The sequence below is a fragment of the Pelobates fuscus genome, chromosome 13 (assembly GCF_036172605.1).
Source record: "Pelobates fuscus isolate aPelFus1 chromosome 13, aPelFus1.pri, whole genome shotgun sequence".
Classification (NCBI taxonomy): domain Eukaryota; kingdom Metazoa; phylum Chordata; class Amphibia; order Anura; family Pelobatidae; genus Pelobates; species Pelobates fuscus.
Window position 1 is genome coordinate 76,876,514 of NC_086329.1, and position 25,907 is coordinate 76,902,420.

Sequence of the window (25,907 nt, forward strand, 5' to 3'; positions counted from 1 at the left end):
CAAACTTTCCAGAGATCTAATATGTAACAGCATCAAAAGAAAGAAGAAACAAACAATGAATTGGCCTACACACAGGATATAAACATTATAGATACTACATGGACAAGGTACAGTTCAAATGGTTGCTGGTGCTCGGAGCGCGAGTTGTAACCCAGGGGGCTGAACATACAGGAACATTTGTTATATGCACTGGCTCACCTGGGAAAGCATTGATGTCAATGACTGCATGTTGCCCAGTCTTGTTGTTGATTATAATGTCAATTCCAAAAAGCGAGATGCCTAGGGCTTGTCGTAGTGCTTTAGAGATCGAACGAATAACCTCATCACTAGGCCGTTCAAATACTCCTTCCACCTTGTCAAGCTGATGGCAAAAGAAGGCCAAACGTCAGCTCAAAAAACATGTCCCACATCAAAACCAAAAGGCCTACTGGCACTGGCAATGAACAGGTAATAAAGCATTAATCAGCTCTGTGCCATCTGGGGTAGCTAATCTTAGAAAGAACTGAGATAAGTACGTACTAGTGGCCCCTTACAAATAAGTCCTCCTTTTAACCCCTACTCTATATTAACACAAAACTTTAGCTGCTAAACTAACCGCTATGACTAACCATTAATGCCTACACTACCTTAAAATGAAAAAAAAAATTTGTCCCATACACAAACACTGAATTTACTTTTTGATAATGCCACGTATAATTAATGGCATAAAGTCTTGTTTTAGAAACCCTTTAGGACATTACACGGGTTTCATTAAGATTTAATATACATATACACACATATATATATATATATATACACCCATATCTACCTTTGCCACAACCAGCACCGGGCACTACAAAAGTCTTCTTGGAGTGCAAGCTACTATGATGTATATATATATATATATATATTAATTTTCAGATTGCTCCTTGCAATCACACTTGTTAGCCTTTAACTAATTCAAACCGCCGGGTGCATTCTAGCCATTGCCAAAAAATATTATACAGTTAATGAAGGCTTGCACTCACTTTTCTTCATAAAAATGTACTTTTATTTCATCCCATTAAAATATGATCGACGTTTCAGCCATCTTCTGTGGCTTTCATCAGGCTGAAACGTCGATCATATTTTAATGGGATATTTTAATGGGAAGAAAAGACCGTGAGTGCAAGCCTTCATTAACTGTATATATATATATACACATACGCACACGGATTTGTAAATATTCTTTCAGCACCTTCTGGAAGACTGAATGTCTAAACCTCTCAAAATGTAGTTACCTCTGATTGAAAAACAAGAAATTCATGGATGGGCATGGTGTGTTGACTATCCTTATACGTTGTGATTATTTTTAGTGTCTTTTTTTCCCTTCTCTTCTGCTTGCATTTAATGAATCTTTTTCCCCTTCTCTAATCTAATCCATTAAAAAAATGAGTGGGACAGACTAAGCCGACTGTGGGTAATTACTTTTTTTTTTTTTAATCGCTTGGCAATCAGAGTAAATACACCAGAATAGAAATTAGCAAAATGGCTGAACTTTTACAAGTAAACGTCCAGCAATATAGTCCCAAAGAAAAGGCTTAATTAGATTTTAGATGGTACAGACCACTTTTACTTTTAGACACTCGGAAATCTTTTGCTTGACAGAAGTCCAATATGTAAATAATAAACCCTTAGCCAGATGAGCCTTGGTTACTGTGTCTTTCCCAAATAAATTTTTTTTTATCTGCATTAGTAAATAAGGAAAGGGATAATTGCTCCAATTCAGGATATGGACATATCTACAGTCACGGCACTCACCGCTGTTAAGACAGAGGAAGATTCAGGCTTTGATACATTATGGCTGTTAAAGAATATGGACTCTCTGTCTGAAACAAGAAGAGAAAATTTAGTTAGTTTAGAAACTGTAGGCAACTAATGGCACCCTGTCTGTGAGATCTAGTATTAAACAATGACATTCACCCCATGCCTCCAGTTTAATAGAAACATATCATTACTTTATGATACTGTGCTAGTTAAACAATCTAGAACGCAGTAAAGTCTGTAGTCGCCAGGTGGCAGTGTTGTACATTAAAACCAGATGGTACTTTAAGCGAAGCCATTTGTAACCTCTCATTCCAGTTCTCTTACCGGATGCTCCTGGGGAGAAGTTTTTGAGTGAAGGACGTTCTACCACAGTATAAGAGTCGCCCACCACAAACACTTTGTAGAGAACAGCGTTGTGACTAATGAAACTTTGTATCACGCATGGAGGCTGGATTGTCAGTAGCCCCTCTTCATTAAACACAATGGCCATCTGTGAAAAATGGAAGGTCACCAGATTCAAGAAGTTGGTTCACGTTGGTGGGAAATTTTACATATAGAATTATTTTGATGAGAACAAAGTTATCTATTAAATTACGCAATGGGTGAGCGTGTGGTTCATAAAGGAAAATTCCTAACAAAGGGTTTATGTAACCCCAAACGTGAAATACAAACATGCTAGCGGAGTATTAGGGAAAAAAAAATACAATAAAAAATGGGCACTTTAGGTGCAACAGATTTTAATATTCTTCTCCACGTTACAGTGGCCATATTTCTATTCTATCTAGGAGTCAGCAATTTTGCCGTTGTGGAAAGGTCTTCGATGCGGGTATATTTTCTAGTTTATTTTGGGTTACCTCTATGAATTTATAGTGTAAATAGGAAGGAATTGTTTTTGAGAGTGACGGAAGAGAAGAGCTCCACATGTGACTTTACATATTTAAACAAAAGATTCTAATTTTAAAAAACGCACATCTTTTTTTAAACTTTTTTCTCTAATACTCTGTCTAACTTTCAAATTGATACGACTTTCTTTTTTACAGGAGTTTCTGTGGGTCAAATGAACAGGTGCTAAACTAAGCCAGGGTAGACTCATTTCTATCTTGCTTTTTGTTGTTGTTGTTGTTGTTGTTTAATAGACAACTCAGTTAATTTTCCAAGTGGGTTTTGGCATGTTTTTTTATTTGTTTTTTTTAATCTTGGCTTGCATATTACACAGCAGGAACATGTAGAACAGGGCCCTGGATTTCGCTGGGCTACTTTTTTGGGCTGGCAATGAATTATTGAAACTGTAGTCCAACAACAGCTGGTGTACTGAGAGCATGGTCAATATGAAGGGCGAAACAACTTAAAATCTGTACAAATCTGACAGGGATCCTCTAAACTGCATGGAGAAGCACATTTTTAGTGTAGAGATTTGATTACCTGAGTCAAGCAATCTAAACGCAGAAATCCTGTTATATCTCTTTATCAGCGTCAGACAAGCAAATTACCATCTGATTTGATTTTATTTAAATGCGCTGTTTTGAACAAAGTTGACAAAATCTCAGAAACCCATCATTGTAGCCATTCAAGCTAAATTTGCCACTAAGCCAATTACAAGAACCTTTCTACCATTCAATACAGGTACACAAAATACCAGTGTAGAACAATTAGTAGACTAGTAGTTCTAGTGGAGCATAGAAACTTGCTAAGTGTACTGAAGCCACAACATCTGCATTTTTGTTTTAAGAAGAAGAGGTTTTTTTTTGTAAAACAGAATTTTGTCATATAAAATTAGCTCATTATATGTATTATTAACTTTTGGCAGCAGTTCTACCCAGCAGACTTTTCTTACTTCTCCCTCGAGACGCCTAATCTCAAAGAGCAATGATTTTCCTCCCTGCTAATCTCTGTGACACCATTTATCTCTTCGCTAAGCAGTTTTTATTAATGTAGCTATGTCATATCAGCTTTATAGATCGAGAGAGTCTTAATGAAGTATCCTAATAAAATCTGCTTCCAGAAATCTGATTAGACCCAACGCATTCCTTTCCTCGGAACCCGGTTGTCAGAAGAGTAGAACCTGCACGGGAAAATTCTACAGCTCCAGCTAGGAATGGGTTTTACTTCCACTGAACCATTAAATGTGACACAACATGGCGGATATCAAACAAACACAGCGAAAAGAAGATTTTTGTTGTGATTTTGTGATATAGTAGAACAGAAATAAAGATAGTATATTTTATTTATATAAAATAAAGTTGTAATTGACAATATCTGCAGTACCCTAGGATCAGGGGCTGCCTCTCACTGTGCCTGTCTAAAAGTGCAGCATGTGGACTGAAAAATTAAATCGTCAGGCTGCCTGTAACTGAGCAGCCCCATGCGGATCTGCTCTATCTGTGTTACAGGCAGACTGACCCGCTGCATTTTCATGGCCGGCCAGGGAGGGAGCTCTTCGGGAAACTTGCATGGCGAGGAGGAGGTGGGACTATCTGCACCCACCACGGGTGCAAACAAGTTTATTCTGCCACTGGACCACCAGGGATAAGGATTCCCCACTCTATGGACAAAGGTAAGGCTCAGGAAGGGGGGAACATTATTTAACTTTTTTTTTCCACAGCTCATCTCTCCACCCCCTACACCCCTTCATCGCCCCCACACCTCTTCCATCACCCACTAAAACCTTCATCACGCCCTACACCCACTACAACCCTTTACACCCCCTACACATACTCCAACCCCTATCACTCGCTACACATACTCCAACCCCTATTACCCCCTACACATACTCCAACCCCTATTACCCCCTACACATACTCCAACCCCTATTACCCCCTACACATACTCCAACCCCTATTACCCCCTACACATACTCCAACCCCTATTACCCCCTACACATACTCCAACCCCTATTACCCCCTACACATACTCCAACCCCAATCACTCGCTACACATACTCCAACCCCTATTACCCCCTACACATACTCCAACCCCTATTACCCCCTACACATACTCCAACCCCTATTACCCCCTACACATACTCCAACCCCTATTACCCCCTACACATACTCCAACCCCTATTACCCCCTACACATACTCCAACCCCTATTACCCCCTACACATACTCCAACCCCTATTACCCCCTACACATACTCCAACCCCTATTACCCCCTACACATACTCCAACCCCAATCACTCGCTACACATACTCCAACCCCTATTACCCCCTACACATACTCCAACCCCTATTACCCCCTACACATACTCCAACCCCTATTACCCCCTACACATACTCCAACCCCACTCGCTACACATACTCCAACCCCTACACATACTCCAACCCCTACACATACTCCAACCCCTATTACCCCCTACACATACTCCAACCCCCATTACCCCCTACACATACTCCAACCCCCATTACCCCCTACACATACTCCAACCCCCATTACCCCCTACACATACTCCAACCCTTATTACCCCCTACACATACTCCAACCCTTATTACCCCCTACACATACTCCAACCCTTATTACCCCCTACACATACTCCAACCCCAATCACTCGCTACACATACTCCAACCCCTATTACCCCCTACACATACTCCAACCCCTATTACCCCCTACACATACTCCAACCCCTATTACCCCCTACACATACTCCAACCCCTATTACCCCCTACACATACTCCAACCCCAATCACTCGCTACACATACTCCAACCCCTATACCCCCTACACATACTCCAACCCCTATTACCCCCTACACATACTCCAACCCCTATTACCCCCTACACATACTCCAACCCCTATTACCCCCTACACATACTCCAACCCCTATTATCCCCTACACATACTCCAACCCCTATTACCCCCTACACATACTCCAACCCCTATTACCCCCTACACATACTCCAAACCCTATTACCCCCTACACATACTCCAACCCCTATTACCCCCTACACATAATCCAACCCCTATTACCCCCTACACATACTCCAACCCCTATTACCCCCTACACATACTCCAACCCCTATTACCCCCTACACATACTCCAACCCCTATTACCCCCTACACATACTCCAACCCCTATTACCCCCTACACATACTCCAACCCCACTCGCTACACATACTCCAACCCCTATTACCCCCTACACATACTCCAACCCCTATCACTCCCTACACATACTCCAACCCCTATTACCCCCTACACATACTCCAACCCCTATTACCCCCTACACATACTCCAACCCCTATTACCCCCTACACATACTCCAACCCCTATTACCCCCTACACATACTCCAATCCCTATTACCCCCTACACATACTCCAACCCCAATCACTTGCTACACATACTCCAACCCCAATCACTCGCTACACATACTCCAACCCCTATTACCCCCTACACATACTCCAACCCCTATTACCCCCTACACATACTTCAACCCCTATTACCCCCTACACATACTTCAACCCCTATTACCCCCTACACATACTCCAACCCCAATCACTCGCTACACATACTCCAACCCCTATTACCCCCTACACATACTCCAACCTCTATTACCCCCTACACATACTCCAACCCCAATCACTCGCTACACATACTCCAACCCCTATTACCCCCTACACATACTTCAACCCCTATTACCCCCTACACATACTTCAACCCCTATTACCCCCTACACATACTCCAACCCCTATTACCCCCTACACATACTCCAACCCCTATTACCCCCTACACATACTCCAACCCCTATTACCCCCTACACATACTCCAACCCCTATTACCCCCTACACATACTCCAACCCCTATTACCCCCTACACATACTCCAACCCCTATTACCCCCTACACATACTCCAACCCCTATTACCCCCTACACATACTTCAACCCCTATTACCCCCTACACATACTTCAACCCCTATTACCCCCTACACATACTCCAACCCCAATCACTCGCTACACATACTCCAACCCCTATTACCCCCTACACATACTCCAACCCCAATCACTCGCTACACATACTCCAACCCCTATTACCCCCTACACATACTTCAACCCCTATTACCCCCTACACATACTTCAACCCCTATTACCCCCTACACATACTCCAACCCCAATCACTCGCTACACATACTCCAACCCCTATTACCCCCTACACATACTCCAACCCCTATTACCCCTACACATACTCCAACCCCTATTACCCCTACACATACTCCAACCCCTATTACCCCCTACACATACTCCAACCCCTATTACCCCCTACACATACTCCAACCCCTATTACCCCCTACACATACTCCAACCCCACTCGCTACACATACTCCAACCCCTATTACCCCCTACACATACTCCAACCCCAATCACTCGCTACACATACTCCAACCCCTATACCCCCTACACATACTCCAACCCCTATACCCCCTACACATACTCCAACCCCTATACCCCCTACACATACTCCAACCCCTATACCCCCTACACATACTCCAACCCCTATTACCCCCTACACATACTCCAACCCCTATTACCCCCTACACATACTCCAACCCCTATTACCCCCTACACATACTCCAACCCCTATTACCCCCTACACATACTCCAACCCCTATTACCCCCTACACATACTCCAACCCCTATTACCCCCTACACATACTCCAACCCCTATTACCCCCTACACATACTCCAACCCCAATCACTCGCTACACATACTCCAACCCCAATCACTCGCTACACATACTCCAACCCCAATCACTCGCTACACATACTCCATCCCCTATTACCCCCTACACATACTCCAACCCCTATTACCCCATACACATACTCCAACCCCTATTACCCCTACACATACTCCAACCCCTATTACCCCCTACACATACTCCAACCCCTATTACCCCCTACACATACTCCAACCCCTATTACCCCCTACACATACTCCAACCCATATTACCCCCTACACATACTCCAACCCCTATCACTCCCTACACATACTCCAACCCCTATTACCCCCTACACATACTCCAACCCCTATTACCCCCTACACATACTCCAACCCCTATCACTCCCTAAACATACTCCAACCCCTATCACTCCCTAAACATACTCCAACCCCTTTCACTCCCTACACATACTACAACCCCAATCACTCCCTACACATACTACAACCCCAATCACTCCCTAATACCCCTATTATCCCCTACACAAACTAGAGTCCCTACAACCCTCTGCACATACTACAGCGCCTATATCTCCTGCACCCACTACAACCCCTACACCTATTACAAGCCTTATTATACCTTGCACCCACTACAGCAACTGCACAAACTACAACCCCTATTAATCCTTGCATATACTAAAGCTCCTATTACCCCCTGTAGCCTCCATTGTTCTCTGCACCTAATACAGCCCCTATCCCTCCCCTAAACACTTAATGGATTCTATTACCCCCTGCACCCATTACCTATTTTACGCACTATAACCACTACATGCCCCTGTTTTCACATACACTGACCTTCCACACATGCAAACCTGGGTTCACACACTAACTACATGCAAAGTTGGTCTTGCATTTACACACACATTCAGACCCTCAATAAATATGCCCCTGCATGCACACACGGATGTCCTGGACATACTAGGATAAAAAAAAAAAAAAAAAAAAAGCATTTAAAGGAACACTATAGGGTCAGAATACAAACTTGCATTTCTGACCCTATAGTGTTAAAAACACAGTTTGGGTAACCAGCACCCCCTTTCCCCTCTTAAAAAGGTAATAAACTTACCTTTATTCCAGTTCAGCCGGCGCTGGCTCAGCCCATGCTCTGCCCCTTGGCTGAGATCTTAGCCTTTCCGTTGCCTTCTCATAGGAAAGCATTGGAAAGCTAATGCGCACGCATGGCAAAACGCTGTATACGCCACTTAGCATCTACTCATAGAGATGTGTTGAATCAATGCAGCTCTGTGGGGAAAGTTCAGCACCTCCATGCAGAGCATGGAGACACTGAACATCAGTGCTGCTCATTGCCTATCACTGACCCAGGAAGCACCTCTAGTGGCCTTCTGAGTGACTGCCACTGCAGGTGTCCCTAGTCAGCAATGTAAGCACTTTTCTCTGAAAAGGCAGGGTTTACATTAAAATGCCTGCAAAGACTGACTATACACACCAGGACAACTAAATTAAGCTGTAGTTGTTTTGGTGACTACAGATACATACTGCCATACTACACAAACACACATAAATACTACCCTAAAAAAAACGAACATGTATTTATACATACTCTGAATCCACGGATCCTGGTACTACACACAAAAACACATTTATAAATACATATATTAACGGACACCAGGGCTCACAGTGAATATACACACAGAAGCATACATTCACTTTACATGCACATATAATGAAATACACGGTACATCTACACTATCATGTATACCAGCATATATATTAATCTGTAAGGGGCCGCGGGCCCGAGGCACTGTCAGTCCGCCCCTGCCTAGGATAATAAGAATTGCCGTCCTGGTCTATGGGCAATGTGCAGATTGTGTCTTTCCTTGAAAGGCAGACTGAAAAGTATCCATCTTGAAAGTTGGTATCTCTCTGCTAACCCTCCTTATCCCATAGTATTAGTCACAGCTGAGATCATAGAACACTAATCCTGTCTGATTCCTTACCAGGAGAGAGTATGCCACAGCAAACAAAGTAAAACATAGACATTGACATTCTCCAAATTCAAAGTGATTTAACCATCTGAGGACTGGAGCATTTTGCAAGACACTGCAGAGCAAAATAAAATTCACGCTAGCTTTGTTAATATGGCATGAAAAATTAGAACAATTGGAGGGCTATCCTTAAACCTTAACATGTTTGGTTGTGATGAAGAATGATTGGGTGTGTCTAGTCTAGCGTCTACCTGCTTACATAATGGGGGGTGTGGGGGGATGCTTGGAACATCCTCCTTTAGCTTGCGGAAAAAATGTCCAGACTGTGACGTTTGTATTTACTGTCATGGCGATTAAGAATACATCATCTTAAAACCAATTAACCACATAACTACAAAGTTCTTTCTAGGGTGAAAAAAAACCCCAGGATAATTAATTCTATTAGAAATGCAAGCCAACTACTACACGATTAGGTTGTCCTCAATACTGCATCCTCTACTACCCTTATTAGTGGGACAGGGTTCCCCACTCGGTGGAACATTTCTTTTTCGTCTACCTCACTTTCCTCCTTATCTACTTGTTCGTACTAATATAGATTTAACAAAGCTAACGCTATGTGTTGAATACGATTGAATTGCAAATGTACAAACTGTGCAACCCTATATTCATCACATAACATACATACCGTACTTCATTTTAATTTTTGCTTCAACAATTTTGCGGAAATGTTTTCTTACCTCTCTCTAACAACTTAATAAATTCATAAATAAAAAAAAATAAAAAAAGAAATACAAGCAAGGATAAACTTACTTGAAAGATTATAAGATTTACATACTGATCACTTTTCAGAGGCATATTAAGAAGTAGAAACCATATAAATTTTACAGAATCTGTCAGTAGAATGAAAACAATGATGTATTTATGTGCAAAATGAATGATGTAGCCTGGCTAAAACCATGACTCTGTAAATCACAATGATGTGTACATGCACATTGAAAGCGTTACAAGGTCACATGCACTCATCACCTTACCTCGTGTGAGTTGGTGCCATGGGCTACCCTGGTCTTGCAAACTAGAGAAAAAATAATAATAACAGTCAGAAATGCAGTGGGTGTCTCTGTGGTTAATCAGTACACTGTATAAGCCAAATACAAGATATTGGTACGGTGCAATTAAAATGGGGACACAGAGGTTCTTCAGACAATAGTAATGCTGGGAGATAATGTTTAACCACACTGAAGACTGGTACAATTTGGAGAAGATGAAGCCAATATTTTATCATTTATGAATGCTTGGAATTAGCACTGTATATAACGCTGTAATTGATTCACTCGCATCTAAGGTATAAAACATTAAAATTTACTTTTTATGTGGCTCTCTTTAAGCCGCCCATCAGTATGACATGGGAAGATGTCCCAGGACATTATGAGTCCTTGATCAAGGTGTATATTAACAGCACTGAGACGCACGTCAGATCAATATTTTCAATTTATTAAATATTTATATTTTTATAGGGTAGCACATTTACTCAGCACATTTTATACAGTTTGGTATGCCCTCTGCCTGGTGGGGGCTGTCCCTCTGATTAACGTTAGCAGTATAGTAAGCTCAGCAGAGCCGGGTGAATAGCAATCACTGCTAGGAGTAAAGTGTCTGTAGGCCGGTCAGCCGGTTTCTCTGTCTGGGTGAGGTAGTAGGAAGAATTAGGACCTAAAACTATTGAATATTGAATAACATACAATCCTCAAACCGCGGTACTAGCTAATTACGTGGATGAGGTCAATATTTCTAATATATAGTTAAATCTCAGGCTTATAAACACAAAGGTACTAATTGATTTAATTATTACTTTTTAGGCTTGGAATCCACCTATCTCTTCTCTCTCGATATATATATTTTTTTCAGCACGAACACTGGGTTCACCAGTAATAACAACTTAATGGGATTACCAGTAATATACAGTAATTACCTTATTTCTAAAAGACACAAGACAGTGACCAGACTAACCTCTACTGTTACTTAATGAAACCATTTGAGCTTTATCTCTACACTTATGGTTATGGGTATATGTTTTGTGGGATGGTCTACAGATAGTTATTTCCAACCTAGATATGATTTTGTAGAACCTATCTGTTCTGTTTTGTTGTTGATTGTCATGGGAGGACGTCAGAATGCAAATGCGATGTAATGGTGCATTCATATACCAAATCCTGATTCCATCAACACCAGGGAATGGGTAGTGAATCTCTGCATTTTGTTTCTTCATTTCAAATCTCAAACTTGTAGGAACTCATTATGCACTCATTTTCTTTCAAGGCTACATTTTGAAATACAGCTAGGTAAACCACCACCATGAATCCAACACTCAGGACCATTTTTTTTGCAGATCCATTTCAAATATATCTTATACTCAGATTGTTTAAAGGAACACTATAGTCACCTAAATTACTGTAGCTAAATAAAGCCGTTTTAGTGTATAGATCATTCCCCTGCAATTTCACTGATTAATTCACTGTCAGTTAGGAGTTAAACCACTTTGTTTCTGTTTATGCAGTGTGATCCTTGTTTGTAAATAGCACGGTCCTCTAGGGTAAACAACAGGCACAGTCCTTTGGTTTTTATATAATCCAGGCAACTTTATTTGTAAATCCATACAGCAACACAACTAAAACATAAATATAACAGGTTTCCCCTTTAAACAAAAACCTAGCTCGTCTGAGCACGGACATCCCTCTCTATCAGGGTTAAACTAACAAAAACATATCGCACCAACCTTATTAGATAGCAACACTCTGCTAGCTAGCCTGTTGCCTTCCTTTCTCCAATCCCAGTGCTCCAAGCCAGCCTTGACTGCTTCCTTCTGCACTCCTAGTGCTCCAAGCCAGCCTTGACTGCTTCCTTTCTGCACTCGCAGTGCCTAGTCTCCTTGACTCTCTCACTGGAGAAAACAGCCTCTCTCCTACCTGCTTCCTGGGAGGAAGCCAGCAATTCCCCTTTTACCTGCCTAGCAGGGAGGGGTTTATTCCCACTGCTACAGATGATTATCTGCAGCTGAGCAGTGGGTTGGAGACAGTCCAAAAAACCCTGTCCTGGATCTATGTCTCCCAGGAAAACCACTAAAATGTGAAGTGGAGCATTGGCCCACCCTTCTCTCCAAATGCTCCACCCCAGGGGCCCATAACTAAACATAGCTTTGTGTTGTGCAACACACAAACTACATATACTCCCCCTGAGGTTAAATGGCCTCTCTGCCTTCACTTTATCACAGCAGCCCTAGCCACACCTCCCCTGGCTATGATTGACAGAGCCTGCATGAAAAAAAAAACCTGGTTCCACTGTCAAACAGATGTAATTTACCTTAAATAATTGTATCTCAGTCTCTAAATTGAACTTTAATCACATACAGGAGGCTCCTGCGGGGTCTAGCAAGCTATTAACATAGCAGGGGATAAGAAAATCTTAATTATACAGAACTTGCAATAAAGAAAGCCTAAATAGGGCTCTCTTTACAGGAAGTGTTTATGGAAGGCTGTGCAAGTCACATGCAGGGAGGTGTGACTAGGGTTCATAAACAGGGGGTTTAACTCCTAAATGGCAGAGGATTGAGCAGTGAGGCTGCAGGGGCATGTTCTATACACCAAAACTGCTTCATTAAGCTAAAGTTGTTCAGGTGACTATAGTGTCCCTTTAAAGTCTAAAATGTAAACATTTGCATATATAGCTATTTTGCCGCTTGCCTTCAGAAAAGGAGAAAAGCAAAATGTAGAAAGCCATATGCTTGACGTCTGCAGACAAGGATACAAATAGCTGACAATATCAATGCTATATGTCTAGTTTCTGGCTGCAGACATTACAAATCTAAATTCTGCGTATACTGTCCATATGTATATTTTATGCTGAAACATGAGCTGTTCAAGACATTTAGTATCCATTCCAGATGCTTGAAGTATATCTGACAACTTTTTTTCCCCGGAGGTTTACATACTAAGATTGAGTGTTGAGTCAAATTTGTATGGAAAATGACGTGGCGACCACTGGGATAAATATATATATATCTCTTCACAACGTCAGAAAGTTTATAGTAATAGAGATAATTGCCTAGTAGTTGGTGATTTATATTAATTGTCAAAAATACTCATACTGGATTCAATCAAAATAGGCAGAAAGGAAGAGGCACATTTCTACTTGATTGATATTGATTGATTGAATTTCACTGTTTGAGCACCAGCCAGCACTACATTCATTGACCCAACGTATGGTTTGAGCTCATAGCATGAATAGGTTCCTGCAACCAATCAGGGTAAGATGGAGCAAAGTCCGTTGTTGGGAGATTTTACTTCTGGTTCTAGCAGAAATATACATTTTTTAGAAGCAGTCAGTGGTATGGTCCCAGCTAAAATCCCCTTTTTGAGTACATATGCATTGTCTGTAACTGTGAATTAATACGTGGTAGTTGTCCACCAAATTATCTTTTTTTATTAGGAATTGTAAATGTTAATCTAGTTGTGAGAGATTTAAAAATAACTTTAAAATTCAGGCTGCAGCGACAAGAACCCACGCTCTAAGTACAAGTTACAGTTCGGAAAATTCAGATTAGTTCCACAATATTGGTTGTCTTGGGAAAATGTCTTTATACTCACTGAAAGGAAAGGCAAGTCCATTCTTCTCTATATGTTTCAACGTATCCTCTCCACACTCCGTCATCAGTTCCATGAAGGGTGGGGAACATATCCGCTCATCTGTAAGATAAAGGGATGGGATTCAGACAGACATTCTTCATAGCCTTGCTAAAAGACAACAGATTATTTGGAAATTGGTTGTAGTTTTATTATTGATGACTTATAAAGCGGCAATATATTCTGCAGATTTATAATATAGGCACATGCCGACATGAAAATAAGCAATTTTAACAGATCACTTGTCACAAAAGAAACATCAATGGCAATTAATGGGTAATGGAATAATACTAATTTTATTTAATTTAAAAATAATTATTCATAAATAGCTCATGACAGATATTGTCTTAGACAGCAATATAGCTCTCTGCGGCCGAGTTTATCATTCTGATCTAAAGATCCCTAGTTTATAGTAATTTGGGAATCCAATTCTACAATGTGTTTACAATTCATCTATGCATACTTGATTTGCCAATCAAATACATTGGTGGAAAAGTCTCGAGCTATTATATACCCTCTGCACAATCTGCATTATTCAAGCCAAACTGCAAAACAAAGATTTTTTTTTTTTTTTACAAAATCCCTTCTCACATGGTTATTCACCAATGTGTTAAAGGAACACTCCAAGCACCATCACCAGTACAGTGTGCCAAGCTAAGCCCTGCAGTATGGAGCTTGGCTCACTTGCTGAGAGTGATCAGCTCGTGCTTTTAGCCAATGAACTAACCATGCACTGTACAACTTCACTCAGCAGAGCTAATGAAAGTTGGAGGTCAAGATTCTCTGTCCTAAATAGTGAGTGGCTTCTGGCGAAACCCAGGTAAGACGTGAAACCGTTCTAAAACAATTTGACTACGTACAATGAATAGCACAAGGGCACTCATGGCACCATAACCACTACAGCACGCTTTTCATTTACACCAAAGCAACTAAACCTTAAACATAGCTGACAGAGAATTTTTCCAACTTGGCTATTGTGACCTAAAAGTTCAAATTCACTTTCTTGACTTCCCAACAACCCAAACGTTGGAAAACCTCTTCAAATGTACTGGAGAATATAAACCTGTTAGTACACTAAGCCCAAATTATGAAACCTGACTTTCAATATACTCAGTTTAGTAAATCATTGACAATTGCATCTAAGAATGAGCAAAGGACATCAAAGCTTGTTTTGTGCTACACGACAAGGTGGAAATCACAGAGATGGTCAAGAATAAAAGTTAAAATACACCAGTTCCTAAGAAAGTCAATGTTTGTTCACAGGCACTGTCTCACTCCACCCACTCCATGGCTCTCCTTGAAACACGAGGACTGTGCTTCAATACATTGCGTCAGCCTGTTTATATTATCTCGTACAAACACAATGAGGTATTTATGAATGTTAGGATAGTTACTGTAAAAGGCTAGCAGGGGAACTCTTTGGAATACCCAGTGTTTGGCATCAGCAGCCACGGATAAACATACGGCTGCTTTGCAATCCTAACACAATACTAAACATGTTTGTAAGCTCAATAAATCTCCTTCAGAAGCATTAACTTACTTACTCTTTGCCAAAAACCTTCCCCTAAAAGGTCTGATGTAAAACCTGATCTACTACCTCTCAACTCCAAGCCCTGCTCACGGAAAAATTTAGAAAAAATAATCTGCACTCACACACGAAATTCCAAGGGAAAAACTCCAAGCAAACACATTTACTGACATGTGATCGTCAATTAGGGAAATGGTCTAAAAACATGAAAATCAAGCAAAAGAGTATGAGTTGCAACAGTGACCCACCAAGCAATACAAGACTGACTCCTAGGCTACCGCAGAGCTAGAAATGACTAGTTTGTCATCCATCTTTATATCTCAATCTATATGCAATGTAGAGTTAAAGTAAACAGTAGCTGAAGTCACTAAACCGGTCACTACAAAACATGTGACTGTTCTGCATCCATACTTTTCTAAGAAACAAAGAAAACCTGAAAAAAATATAAGTAATGTCCTAGGTGGGGGACATCATGGACAATTGATAAATGTTACAATAAATGTTCTCTTTGTATTAAAAAAATTGACTGTGTGAACGCTGTAATAAAAAGTGTTACATCTACTTATACTTGAGTGTGCTTAAAGGGGAACGGTCAATCCCCAGGATTTTTAACATAAGGTTTACTTATTCCTTATATTCAACAAGTATATGTGTGAAAAATGAAATTAAACACAGAAATCTATACCTTCTTATTCTGCAACTCGGCGCCTCCACCTTTACCTCCCAGCCAATCATTGTTATAAGCACCTGGCAGTCAGCATTTACAATGTGTGTCTAGTTTGTGCTTGGTGTGAACTGGATTGTGATGCACTTTGCTCAATCTTTAATGGAAATATACCTGGCGATTTCTCCACTTGCTCCATCTTTAATAGAAATATACCTGCCGATTTCTCCACTTGCTCCATCTTTAATAGAAATATACCTGCCGATTTCTCCACTATTTATACACAATCTGCAATGTTCCTTGTGATTTCTTCCTTAATGAGTAAATACGATTGCAGGGAATTTCAACAAGTAAAAAAAAAAAAAAAAAAAAAGATTTAAAGGACCACTATAGTGCCAGGAAAACAAACTCGTTTTCCTAGCACTATGGTGCCCTGAGGGTGCCCCCACCCTCATGCCCCCCCTCCCCCTGGGCTGAAGGGGGTTAAACACTCACCTAGGCCTCCCTAGGCGCTGGGGACTCTCCTGCTCCTTCGGTCATCGGCTGAATGCGCATGCGCGGCAAGAGCCGCGCGCGCATTCAGCCAGTCCTTAGGAAAGCATTCTCAATGCTTTCCTATGGACGCTGGCATCTTCTCACTGTGAAAATCACAGTGAGAAGCGCCTCTAAATGAGACAGCCACTAGAGGCTGAATTAACCCTAGTGTAAACTTAGTTTCTCTGAAACTGCTATGTTTACAGCAGGCAGGGTTAAACCTAGAGGGACCTGGCACCCAGACCACTTCATTAAGCTGAAGTGGTCTGGGTGCCTATAGTGGTCCTTTAACTTGCTCTCACGTTGTCTTGGCCAAGAAGAAGTCAGCTATAAGAGATGCTGTGATCCACTGCACAAAGTATCTGGGAGAAGCAGACATGATACAGTGTGCACTATTTTGTTTATGTTTTCAAATATCTACAGTGAGGACATTACAAATACACATTCATTAAGTGGGGATTACACCATTGTATTCTCTTTTCCATGTTAGTGCAAAATACACACACATATTTATATATTTATATACATACACACACATACATACATGCAGCCATCCATATACACATGCACTGATCAGCCACAACATTAAAACCACTGTCAGGTTTAGTGAATAAAATGCAATAAATCGTTACAATGGCACCTGTCAAGGGGTGGAATATATTAAGCAGCAAGTGAACAGTCAGTTCTTGAATTTCATGTGTTGGAAGCATGAAAAATGGGCAAGAAAAAATCTCTGATAAAAAGGGTCAAATAGTAATGGTAGACGACAGGGTCAGTGCATCTCCAAAATGGCAAGTCATGTGTGGTGTTGCCGGTATGCAGTGGTTAGTACCTACCAAAAGTGATACAGGTGTCAGGGTCATGGGTGCCCAAGGCTGATTGATGGACGAGAGGAGCAAAGGCTATCCTGTCTGGTCCGATCACACAGATGAGCTTCAGTAGCTCAAATTGCTGAAAAACGTAATGCTCGACATGATAGGTAGGTGTCAGAGCGCACAGCACATTGCAGTTTGCTATGTATGAGGCTGCTTAGCTACAGATCGTTCAGAGTGCCAATGATGACAGCCTTCAATGGGGGCAGGAGTGTCAGATCTGGGTTATAGAGAAATACAAGAAGGTTGCAGAACGGAGACACACACCCTATTCTAGCCATTTCATATCATCAATACTATAAACTGTGAAGGCTCAACCACCACTTATTTCCCATATAATTTATATTGCATTGACATTTCAAATACATAGAAGTTTTCAACAGATTATACATTTATGAAAAGCCTTTACTATAACTGTGCCACTTCAAAATGTAGTAGAAGGATAGGATAGATTGGGTTAATTTGGTGGTAATTTTTTATTTTTTTTGCCTCTTAGTCCAAAAGTAGTCAGTTCTAAAAAATTCCACCATGCAAAATGAATGTCTGTGTATGGGCATAACTTCCACTTTCAGAAAGTACAGTAAGCATCTGTATTAACAGGGTATTGTAGACTGGTGTTATTGTACTTCTAGGCTGCAAAGAATCCCTGCAGTGTACTGACATGTCCTTCCTTCTCGTCTCTGTTCCTTTCGGAATACAGCAGTGAAGTTTGACAGGTTATTGAGAGGAAGAGAGTGAGAAGGAAGGGATTCTATCTTTTACAGTCTTTTTGCTTAAATGCAGAGGGAAACATTGGAGCCTTAGTGGGGGCTTTGTATACTAAATTTTGTTTTGGATTGCAATGTAATATTACAGGTAACACAAGTACAATAGCTGTATGGGAGGCAAGGGATTAATGTTCAAAATTGTGCTTTGATCTTTTCAAGTACCCATTGGGAGAAAACTGTTCTATACAAATAGATAATTATTTTAAGGCACAACATTAATTAGGTGAATTTTTAGCTATCTCCAGAAAAGGGAACAACTTGAAATGCACAGATGTTACCCTGCCGCTACAGACCGTGCTGCTCATGGCCAATGCTCCCGCTCATCCTCCAGGCCTCGAGGAAAACTTGCTCGAGGACTTTAACTTTATCACGGTCATGTTCCTTCCGCCTAACACCACCCCACTACTCCAGCCAATGGACCAGCAGGTCATCTCCAAATTTAAACAACTCTACACAAGGGAGTTTTTCCGGCGATGCTTTGAGATGACAGATCGATCAAGCTTCACCTTCCATGAATTTTGGAGAGACCATTTTGACATTGTGATCTGTCTGCAGATTATCACCATTGTCTTGGCCGGGTCAGCCAGAGAAACCTAAATTCTGCTTGGCGCAACCTGTGGCCAGACTGTGTTGTGACACCTGACGCCGATGCTTCTGCACCTGCACCAGAGTCAACAGTGTTGGAGGAGATAAATTCCTTGGGGAGGACCATGGGGCTGGAGGTGACTGAGGAGGATGTCTGCGAGCTGGCGGAGGGACACGACCGTGAGCTTACTGCTGGAGGAGACGATGGAGGAGCAGATGTCATTTGAGGAGGAAGAAACGAGTGAGGAACAGCTCTCTTCCAGGGAACTCAAGGAGGCATGCCAAATGTGGGTAAACCTACAGACTTTTGTACAGCAGCACCACCCAGATAAGGCTTTAGCCCAGAGACTTGTGAACAGTTTTTGACACAGACATCATGTCTCCTTTCCGAGGGATGCTTAAAAGGCGCCAGAGGCAGCAGACAATGGGAAAGGTTCCTACTAAAACAGCCTAGACATGAAGAACCTGCTTGTGTTAGTGCTGCCCAGTTGCCCTCCTCCTCCTCCTCCTCTTCCAAAAAGTGTTGAAATTGTTTTGTAAAGGTTTTTAAATGTTTAACAGTTGAAGTTTGCCATGTTTTCCATGTTGAAGTGTGATTTATGTAGAGTTGAATGTTAAGTGTTAAGTGTACTGTACCGTGTTTGAAAAGTTGATGTGTGATGTTTTAAAAGTTGTAGTTGGGTGTTTGAAATGTTATTGCTTGATTAATCATGTCCCTTTACAGTATTTATGCCTTTAAAGTGCACTTTATAAAGAGTTTTGAACAGATAAAATACTTTTTTTAAACTTTTTTTCTGACCTCCGGAACGGATTGACTGGTTTTCAGTGCATTCCTATGGGAAACCGCATTTTGGTTTACGAATTTTTCGCAATATGAAAAGTCCCGGAGAACGATTTAAATTCATAAACCGGGGTGCCACTGTATGTTTTTACAGGTCACTTATGATATATCCTTTATCACCATACTGCCAATTATACGCTGTAGTTGATTCTCCTCTTGCCGTGATGTTGTGTAAGAAATTGATATGAAAAAACTGCAATATTGTATATACCTTTCTGTGTATGTGACTGTTTTCACAACTTGGGGTCATCTACTTGATAACAGTGTTATAAGGATCAAAGCTTTCAGTTGCATTTTACAACACCCAGCTAAAACAAAAGCTTACATCCCTCCAGCAGTTCTCCTGCCAACAAGTTTTCCATCCATGTTTTTAGGAGATCAGAATATCAGAGTAATTAACTCTATGTGTAACCATGAAGTTTGTCTTTTCCCAATCTATTCTGTCCAATCTACCCAGCAATCAAACCTAACACTTCTTACAGAACGTTATAGTATAGCTGAAGGGAAGAGATCAAAGAAAAGGACTTGTGTAAAGATGGAACTCTCTGGGATAAGAGGGAGGGATAAACCACTTTTGGGAGGGAAAATGGATTCTTGTTAATTGTAGTTAATGACTGCAACAATCAGTCTTTAAAAAGAACAGCAGCCAAGGAGGTTGGGCTCCTCTCTTTCTTTTTTTGTCTCTTTTGGGGAGGACAGCGCAGCAAGCACAGGTGCCATGGGCAACTGAGAGAGACTGTCCCAAGACTACCCAAGATGAAGGCGCAAGGGGAAGATCTTCATTTTAATGTTTAAAGGACCATTTTAGTGCCAGAAAAACAAACTTGTTTTCCTGGCTCTATAGGGTCTTTGGGTCCCCCAGCCTCTGGGTTCCCCTGCCACCAGGCTGAAGGAGGAGTAAGGGGATAAAATTCTTACCTTTTTCCAGCGCCGTGCTCCCTCATCGCTGGGGACTCTCCTCCCTCTTCCGATGTCATCCGCTGAATGCGCATGCGAGCCAAGAGCCGTGCGCACATTCAGTCAGTCCATAGGAAAGCATTTCTCAATGCTTTCATATGGACGCTGGCGTCTTCTCACTGTTAAAATCACAGTGAGAAGCGCGGAAGCGCCTCTAGCGGCTGTCAATGAGACAGCCACTAGAGGCTGGATTAACCCTAAAGTAAACATAGCAGTTTCTCTGAAACTGCTATGTTTACAGCTGCAGGGTTAACCCTAGATGGAACTGGCACCCAGACCACTCCATTGAGCTGAAGTAGTCTGGGTGCCTATAGCGGTCCTTTAAGTATTGCCCTTTTACTATGTATCTTTTGGTTTTGGACTTGATGTGGTTATAATGTGTAATACGTAATATATTTTTAAAATCTGTAACAGTATCCTAAATTAATATTAACTATACATTTTATTATACACTTGTGTTTGTGTCTTATGTCACTCATTCCCTAAAAGAATATCCTTGTAAGAGGGTCATCATTTCTTACAGTAGGTTTAAAACATTTATTTCTAAAGGTGTTATTTCTTTCTCTGTTGACATATATTGCACAGCCCAAGGATCTAGCAGTGTGCTATTGAGTTGATGTGTTATTAAAGTGCAAAAATAAAAGAATCTGACATTTCCAGGATACATGTCAGCTCTGCTCAATATAAGCCAAATGTTACAGAAATTCCCACCCAGGCCTTCATAATAAGTAAGCCATTGCTCGGTCATACATTACGAGAAGGGGAGCGGTCACTTCTATGGCATTTTCACCAATGAATAAAACATTGAAAACCCTAATTATTAATTATTGTGTTAACCCTTTCCGTCATAAGATGCTCCATTTTCTTTTAAATTTATAGTAAAGTGTTAGCAAATAAAATCACAATCCAGTTCATTCAAGGCACGGCTAGGGCAAATATTTCAAATGAAGACGAGAAATAAAAACATGGTTTCATCCCCCCTCCCGTAAGCCTAACAAGAATGCAAACAGAAAACCACCAAAGGGCACTCCACCCCCATCGGCCCCCTATCCTCAAAATGAACACCGATTAATCCATACATCCCGCATTTACATAAAGACCAGCAGACCGCTATACTGGCTCAAATGCCGAGACGTGTCACCTTGCAACCAAGGAACCCAAAAGGTACCCGATTGAAAACACAAAATGGGTATACAGGGATAGGCCCACACTCACGTAGAAACACACCACAGCCTACTGACGTACCACATACACCAAGCCCACCCAAGCCTCTGTAGACCTCATTACAACAAAGGCACTAAAACTAACCCTATCCGCAACTGTTACTGAAACAAAGAGCAACTAAACCAAACAACACGGGATACTTACAATATGCACATCCTTTGCAAATGTCTTTAATTTGTACCAAACGTGCATTGCGGAATCTATGTTAATGATTGTTAAGCAACTTATGTAACGCAAACCTCAACCCAATCCTCTTTCTTCTGTACCCTTATTCCCAAAAAACACAAAACCTTTAAAATAAAGAATAAAAAATAAATACATTTAAAAAAAAACAACAACAACATTGTTTCATTTTTCCTCTTCTGTGTAGGCCGACTGTCATATGTAAAGAACAGATCCCATAACAATTATTGACAGGGAGTTAAGATGGAGCACACAGTTAGAAACATAGAATGTGACGGCAGATAAGAACCATTCGGCCCATCTAGTCTGCCCAGTTTTCTAAATACTTTCATTAGTCCCTGGCCTTATCTTATAGTTAGGATAGCCTTATGCATATCCCACGCATGCTTAAACTCCTTTACTGTGTTAACCTCTACCACTTCAGCTGGAAGGCTATTCCATGCATCCACTACCCTCTCAGTAAAGTAATACTTCCTGATATTATTTTTAAACCTTTGGCCCTCTAATTTAAGACTATGTCCTCTTGTTGTGGTAGTTTTTCTTCTTTTAAATATAGTCTCCTCCTTTACTGTGTTGATTCCCTTTATGTATTTAAATGTTTCTATCATATCCCCCCTGTCTCGTCTTTCCACCAAGCTATACATGTTAAGATCCTTTAACCTTTCCTGGTAAGTTTTATCCTGCAATCCATGAACCAGTTTAGTAGCCCTTCTTTGAACTCTCTCTAAGGTATCAATATCCTTCTGAAGATACGGTCTCCAGTACAGTACAGTATTCCAAGTGAGGTCTCACCAGTGTTCTGTACAATGGCATGAGCACTTCCCTCTTTCTAATGCTAATACCTCTCCATATACAACCAAGCATTCTGCTAGCATTTCCTGCTGCTCTATCACATTGTCTGCCTACCTTTAAGTCCTCAGAAATAATCACCCCTAAATCCCTTTCCTCAGATGTTGAGGTTAGGACTCTATCAAATATTCTGTACTCTGCCCTTGGGTTTTTACGTCCAAGATGCATTATCTTGCACTTATCCACATTAAATGTCAGTTGCCACAACAACATGATAAAGAGATGTGGGTCTCTACCTTTAATCTTTTTTTTTTTTTCACACAAATACATATTTGTTAAATACAGGGGGTAAATAAAAAATAGTATTACAAATCCTGCGAAGTGACAGTTCCTCTCAAAACATTAAAGAAGTCATAAAGTGCTCCCCAAATAGTTTTTTTTTTTTTTTTTAAATCTCCAAATGTTTAATTAAAAAAAAAAAAAAAAATAGGTACAAAACATTACCAACACAAAGCTAAAGTCTGAATGCAAAATGTCTGCACTCCTGAGCAATGGGTGTTTAACAAAAAAATGACATGAAGTGTATGTAACTAAAGTATTAATAATGGGCATGTAACATGATCTCATTGTTTTCCAGAGTACACAATCTGACAAAAGGGGAAAATTAGCTCTTACATGACTCATTCAGTATTAATGTCTGTGTAATGTATAGAGGACTACCCAAGTAATTTACTCCAATACCTTAAGGAACGGCATAGCAAGGGTCTGAAGAAATACAGTATTTTATTAAAACACTTTTTTTTGGGGGGGTTGGAAGTAAAAACTCTTTAATCTAGCGCTGTCACGGTTTTGGAGCTGCGTCTAACTCCTCCTCTCCGGAGATTGTCCTGAGAAATGATCTTGGATCGATCCACTGCTTCTTCACGAAAAGCATTAGCACTCGGTTATGTGCAGCAATTGCCACACTTTGCCAATCTGATACTTCTCTTAGAGAAACATTGTTACACTGGGTGTGAAGACTTCCCCATTCTACTGGATGCCTGATTGACAGCTATTAGGATGCCACTAATAAAAATGTTAATTATAGAAAATCCTGACAAATGACATTGAGGGGAAAAAAAAGGTTGATTTGTATGGAAGTAACTTATATCAAAGCTGAAAGGCTTTATCTTCCAAGTCATGGTTTCATTTAAAACTGCATGGACTGCAAAACATAGTCCAAATACTTATGGATTGTACCTGCTCATGTCCTACCATGTAGGATATATTCTAATAAATGCCCTAAGTATAATTTATAAAGTGGATACATAGGTTAAAAGTGTGGCAAAAGCGTTGTATGGCCTTGACATCCAGGGAGTGGTATGGCGGCAGCTGTCCTACGCCCTCAAATGAATGTCAGAGAATTGAGCAGTGCGACTTCAGGGGCAAGATATATACACAAAAACTGCTTCATTAAGCTAATGTGGTTTTGGCGACTATAGTGTCCCTTTAACATTACACCACGGTGAAGCGTTGCCTTCTTTTCAGTCAAAACTATTTTATCTCTGCTGATGAGGCCATTAGCGGTTACTGTGACTAAACAAAATAACTCCTAGTCTTCATACTAACTAGATCAGCTCTGATGCAGTGTTATGCTGGAGAAGTAGCTTTTTATTGATCCATGAAGGATTTTTCCCATAGAACACCACAGATTGAATGCATTTGTGCATACTTCCATCTAGGCTCCTCGGACTCCCCAAATCTTCTAACCTAGTCCGGGGACGAGTGCTGGGGACTCACCACAAAGTCTGATCACTCTTTAATCTTCCTTCCCCATTCTGTTTAAACTCATTCATCAAGTCCCATTTGAGATAAGCAGGTGACGCATAAAACATTATTTAAAAAAAAAAAAAAATGAATTTCTTGTGTATGTTTTATATTTGCCAAATGACAATCATTCACAATTTTACTAAATCTGTGATTTATTTTCCAACATGTCTTAATATACCTTCCATACCAGCCTGTAGTGTTGCCTTTTTCGGCTCCAAACTTACTGCAAAATCTAGTTCACCTGTTCACTTTCCGCATTAGAAATGCCAACAATCCAGCCAAAAATCACAGCAACCCTTGCTATGCCCATTAATGCTTGTGGGATAAACTTATGAATTAAGCGAGACTAACGAATGGGTTAGTCACTTCCATGTCTGGACTGATCTCACTGCACATACACAAACTCTGCAGCCAATTGGGAATGGTGTGCACTATTAAATACTAATGGACAGAGTTCCACGCACAAGAGTCAGTTTACTGGGGAAAGTGAAGTAAACATTAAAACTGCTTTAAGACAGACAGAATGGAACATATCTTTCTAAAGCTGTATTCATTCAATGAATACCGGTAGTTTGTAACTTTGTTTCTACAAAGTACACAGTTTATACCACTGTACCTCCTTAGCATTCAAAGCTATACCATAGATTTATGAGCTGTACTCTAGTGCATGCGAGGGTACAGCTGCGATGTACACAAGAGGATATTAAGGTACCACTCTGGCCGCTTCGTACAGAGTGAATGGTCTTCAGAGTGAATGGCTAGAGGTCCTCACTCTTAAAAAAACAAAAAACTTTATTACATAGATTAAACGGACACTGTAACTGCTTCATCTCTTTGAAGTAGTTATAGTTTTGGGGGTCCCCTGACACCTTCCTTCCAATCAGTGATCAACATTGTTTAATGTTTAAATACTAAATGAGAATTCTTAGCAGCCCATCCACACTATGCTGCTTGGATTAATGAGGAAGCATTAGCTTTATCAGCAATGGGTCACTGTAATTGTCTGAGTGTCAGCTGACTGCTTTCAGCCTATCACAGCTCTA

At 40.8% G+C, this 25,907-nt stretch overlaps 1 protein-coding gene across 3 annotated transcripts in view; it reads right to left on the minus strand.

The window, feature by feature from the left end:
* Positions 1 to 25,907, minus strand: part of ITPK1 (inositol-tetrakisphosphate 1-kinase) — a 167,217-nt gene that overhangs the window by 13,394 nt on the left and 127,916 nt on the right. For all 3 annotated transcript variants that reach the window (XM_063439055.1, XM_063439053.1, XM_063439054.1), the window contains exons 6-10: positions 14,076 to 14,174; positions 10,467 to 10,507; positions 2,110 to 2,275; positions 1,780 to 1,847; positions 199 to 361 (exon numbers count right to left, since the gene is read on the minus strand). In XM_063439055.1, coding sequence (XP_063295125.1) covers positions 199 to 361; positions 1,780 to 1,847; positions 2,110 to 2,275; positions 10,467 to 10,507; positions 14,076 to 14,174 — 537 coding nt within the window. The remainder of the gene's footprint in view (positions 1 to 198; positions 362 to 1,779; positions 1,848 to 2,109; positions 2,276 to 10,466; positions 10,508 to 14,075; positions 14,175 to 25,907) is intronic.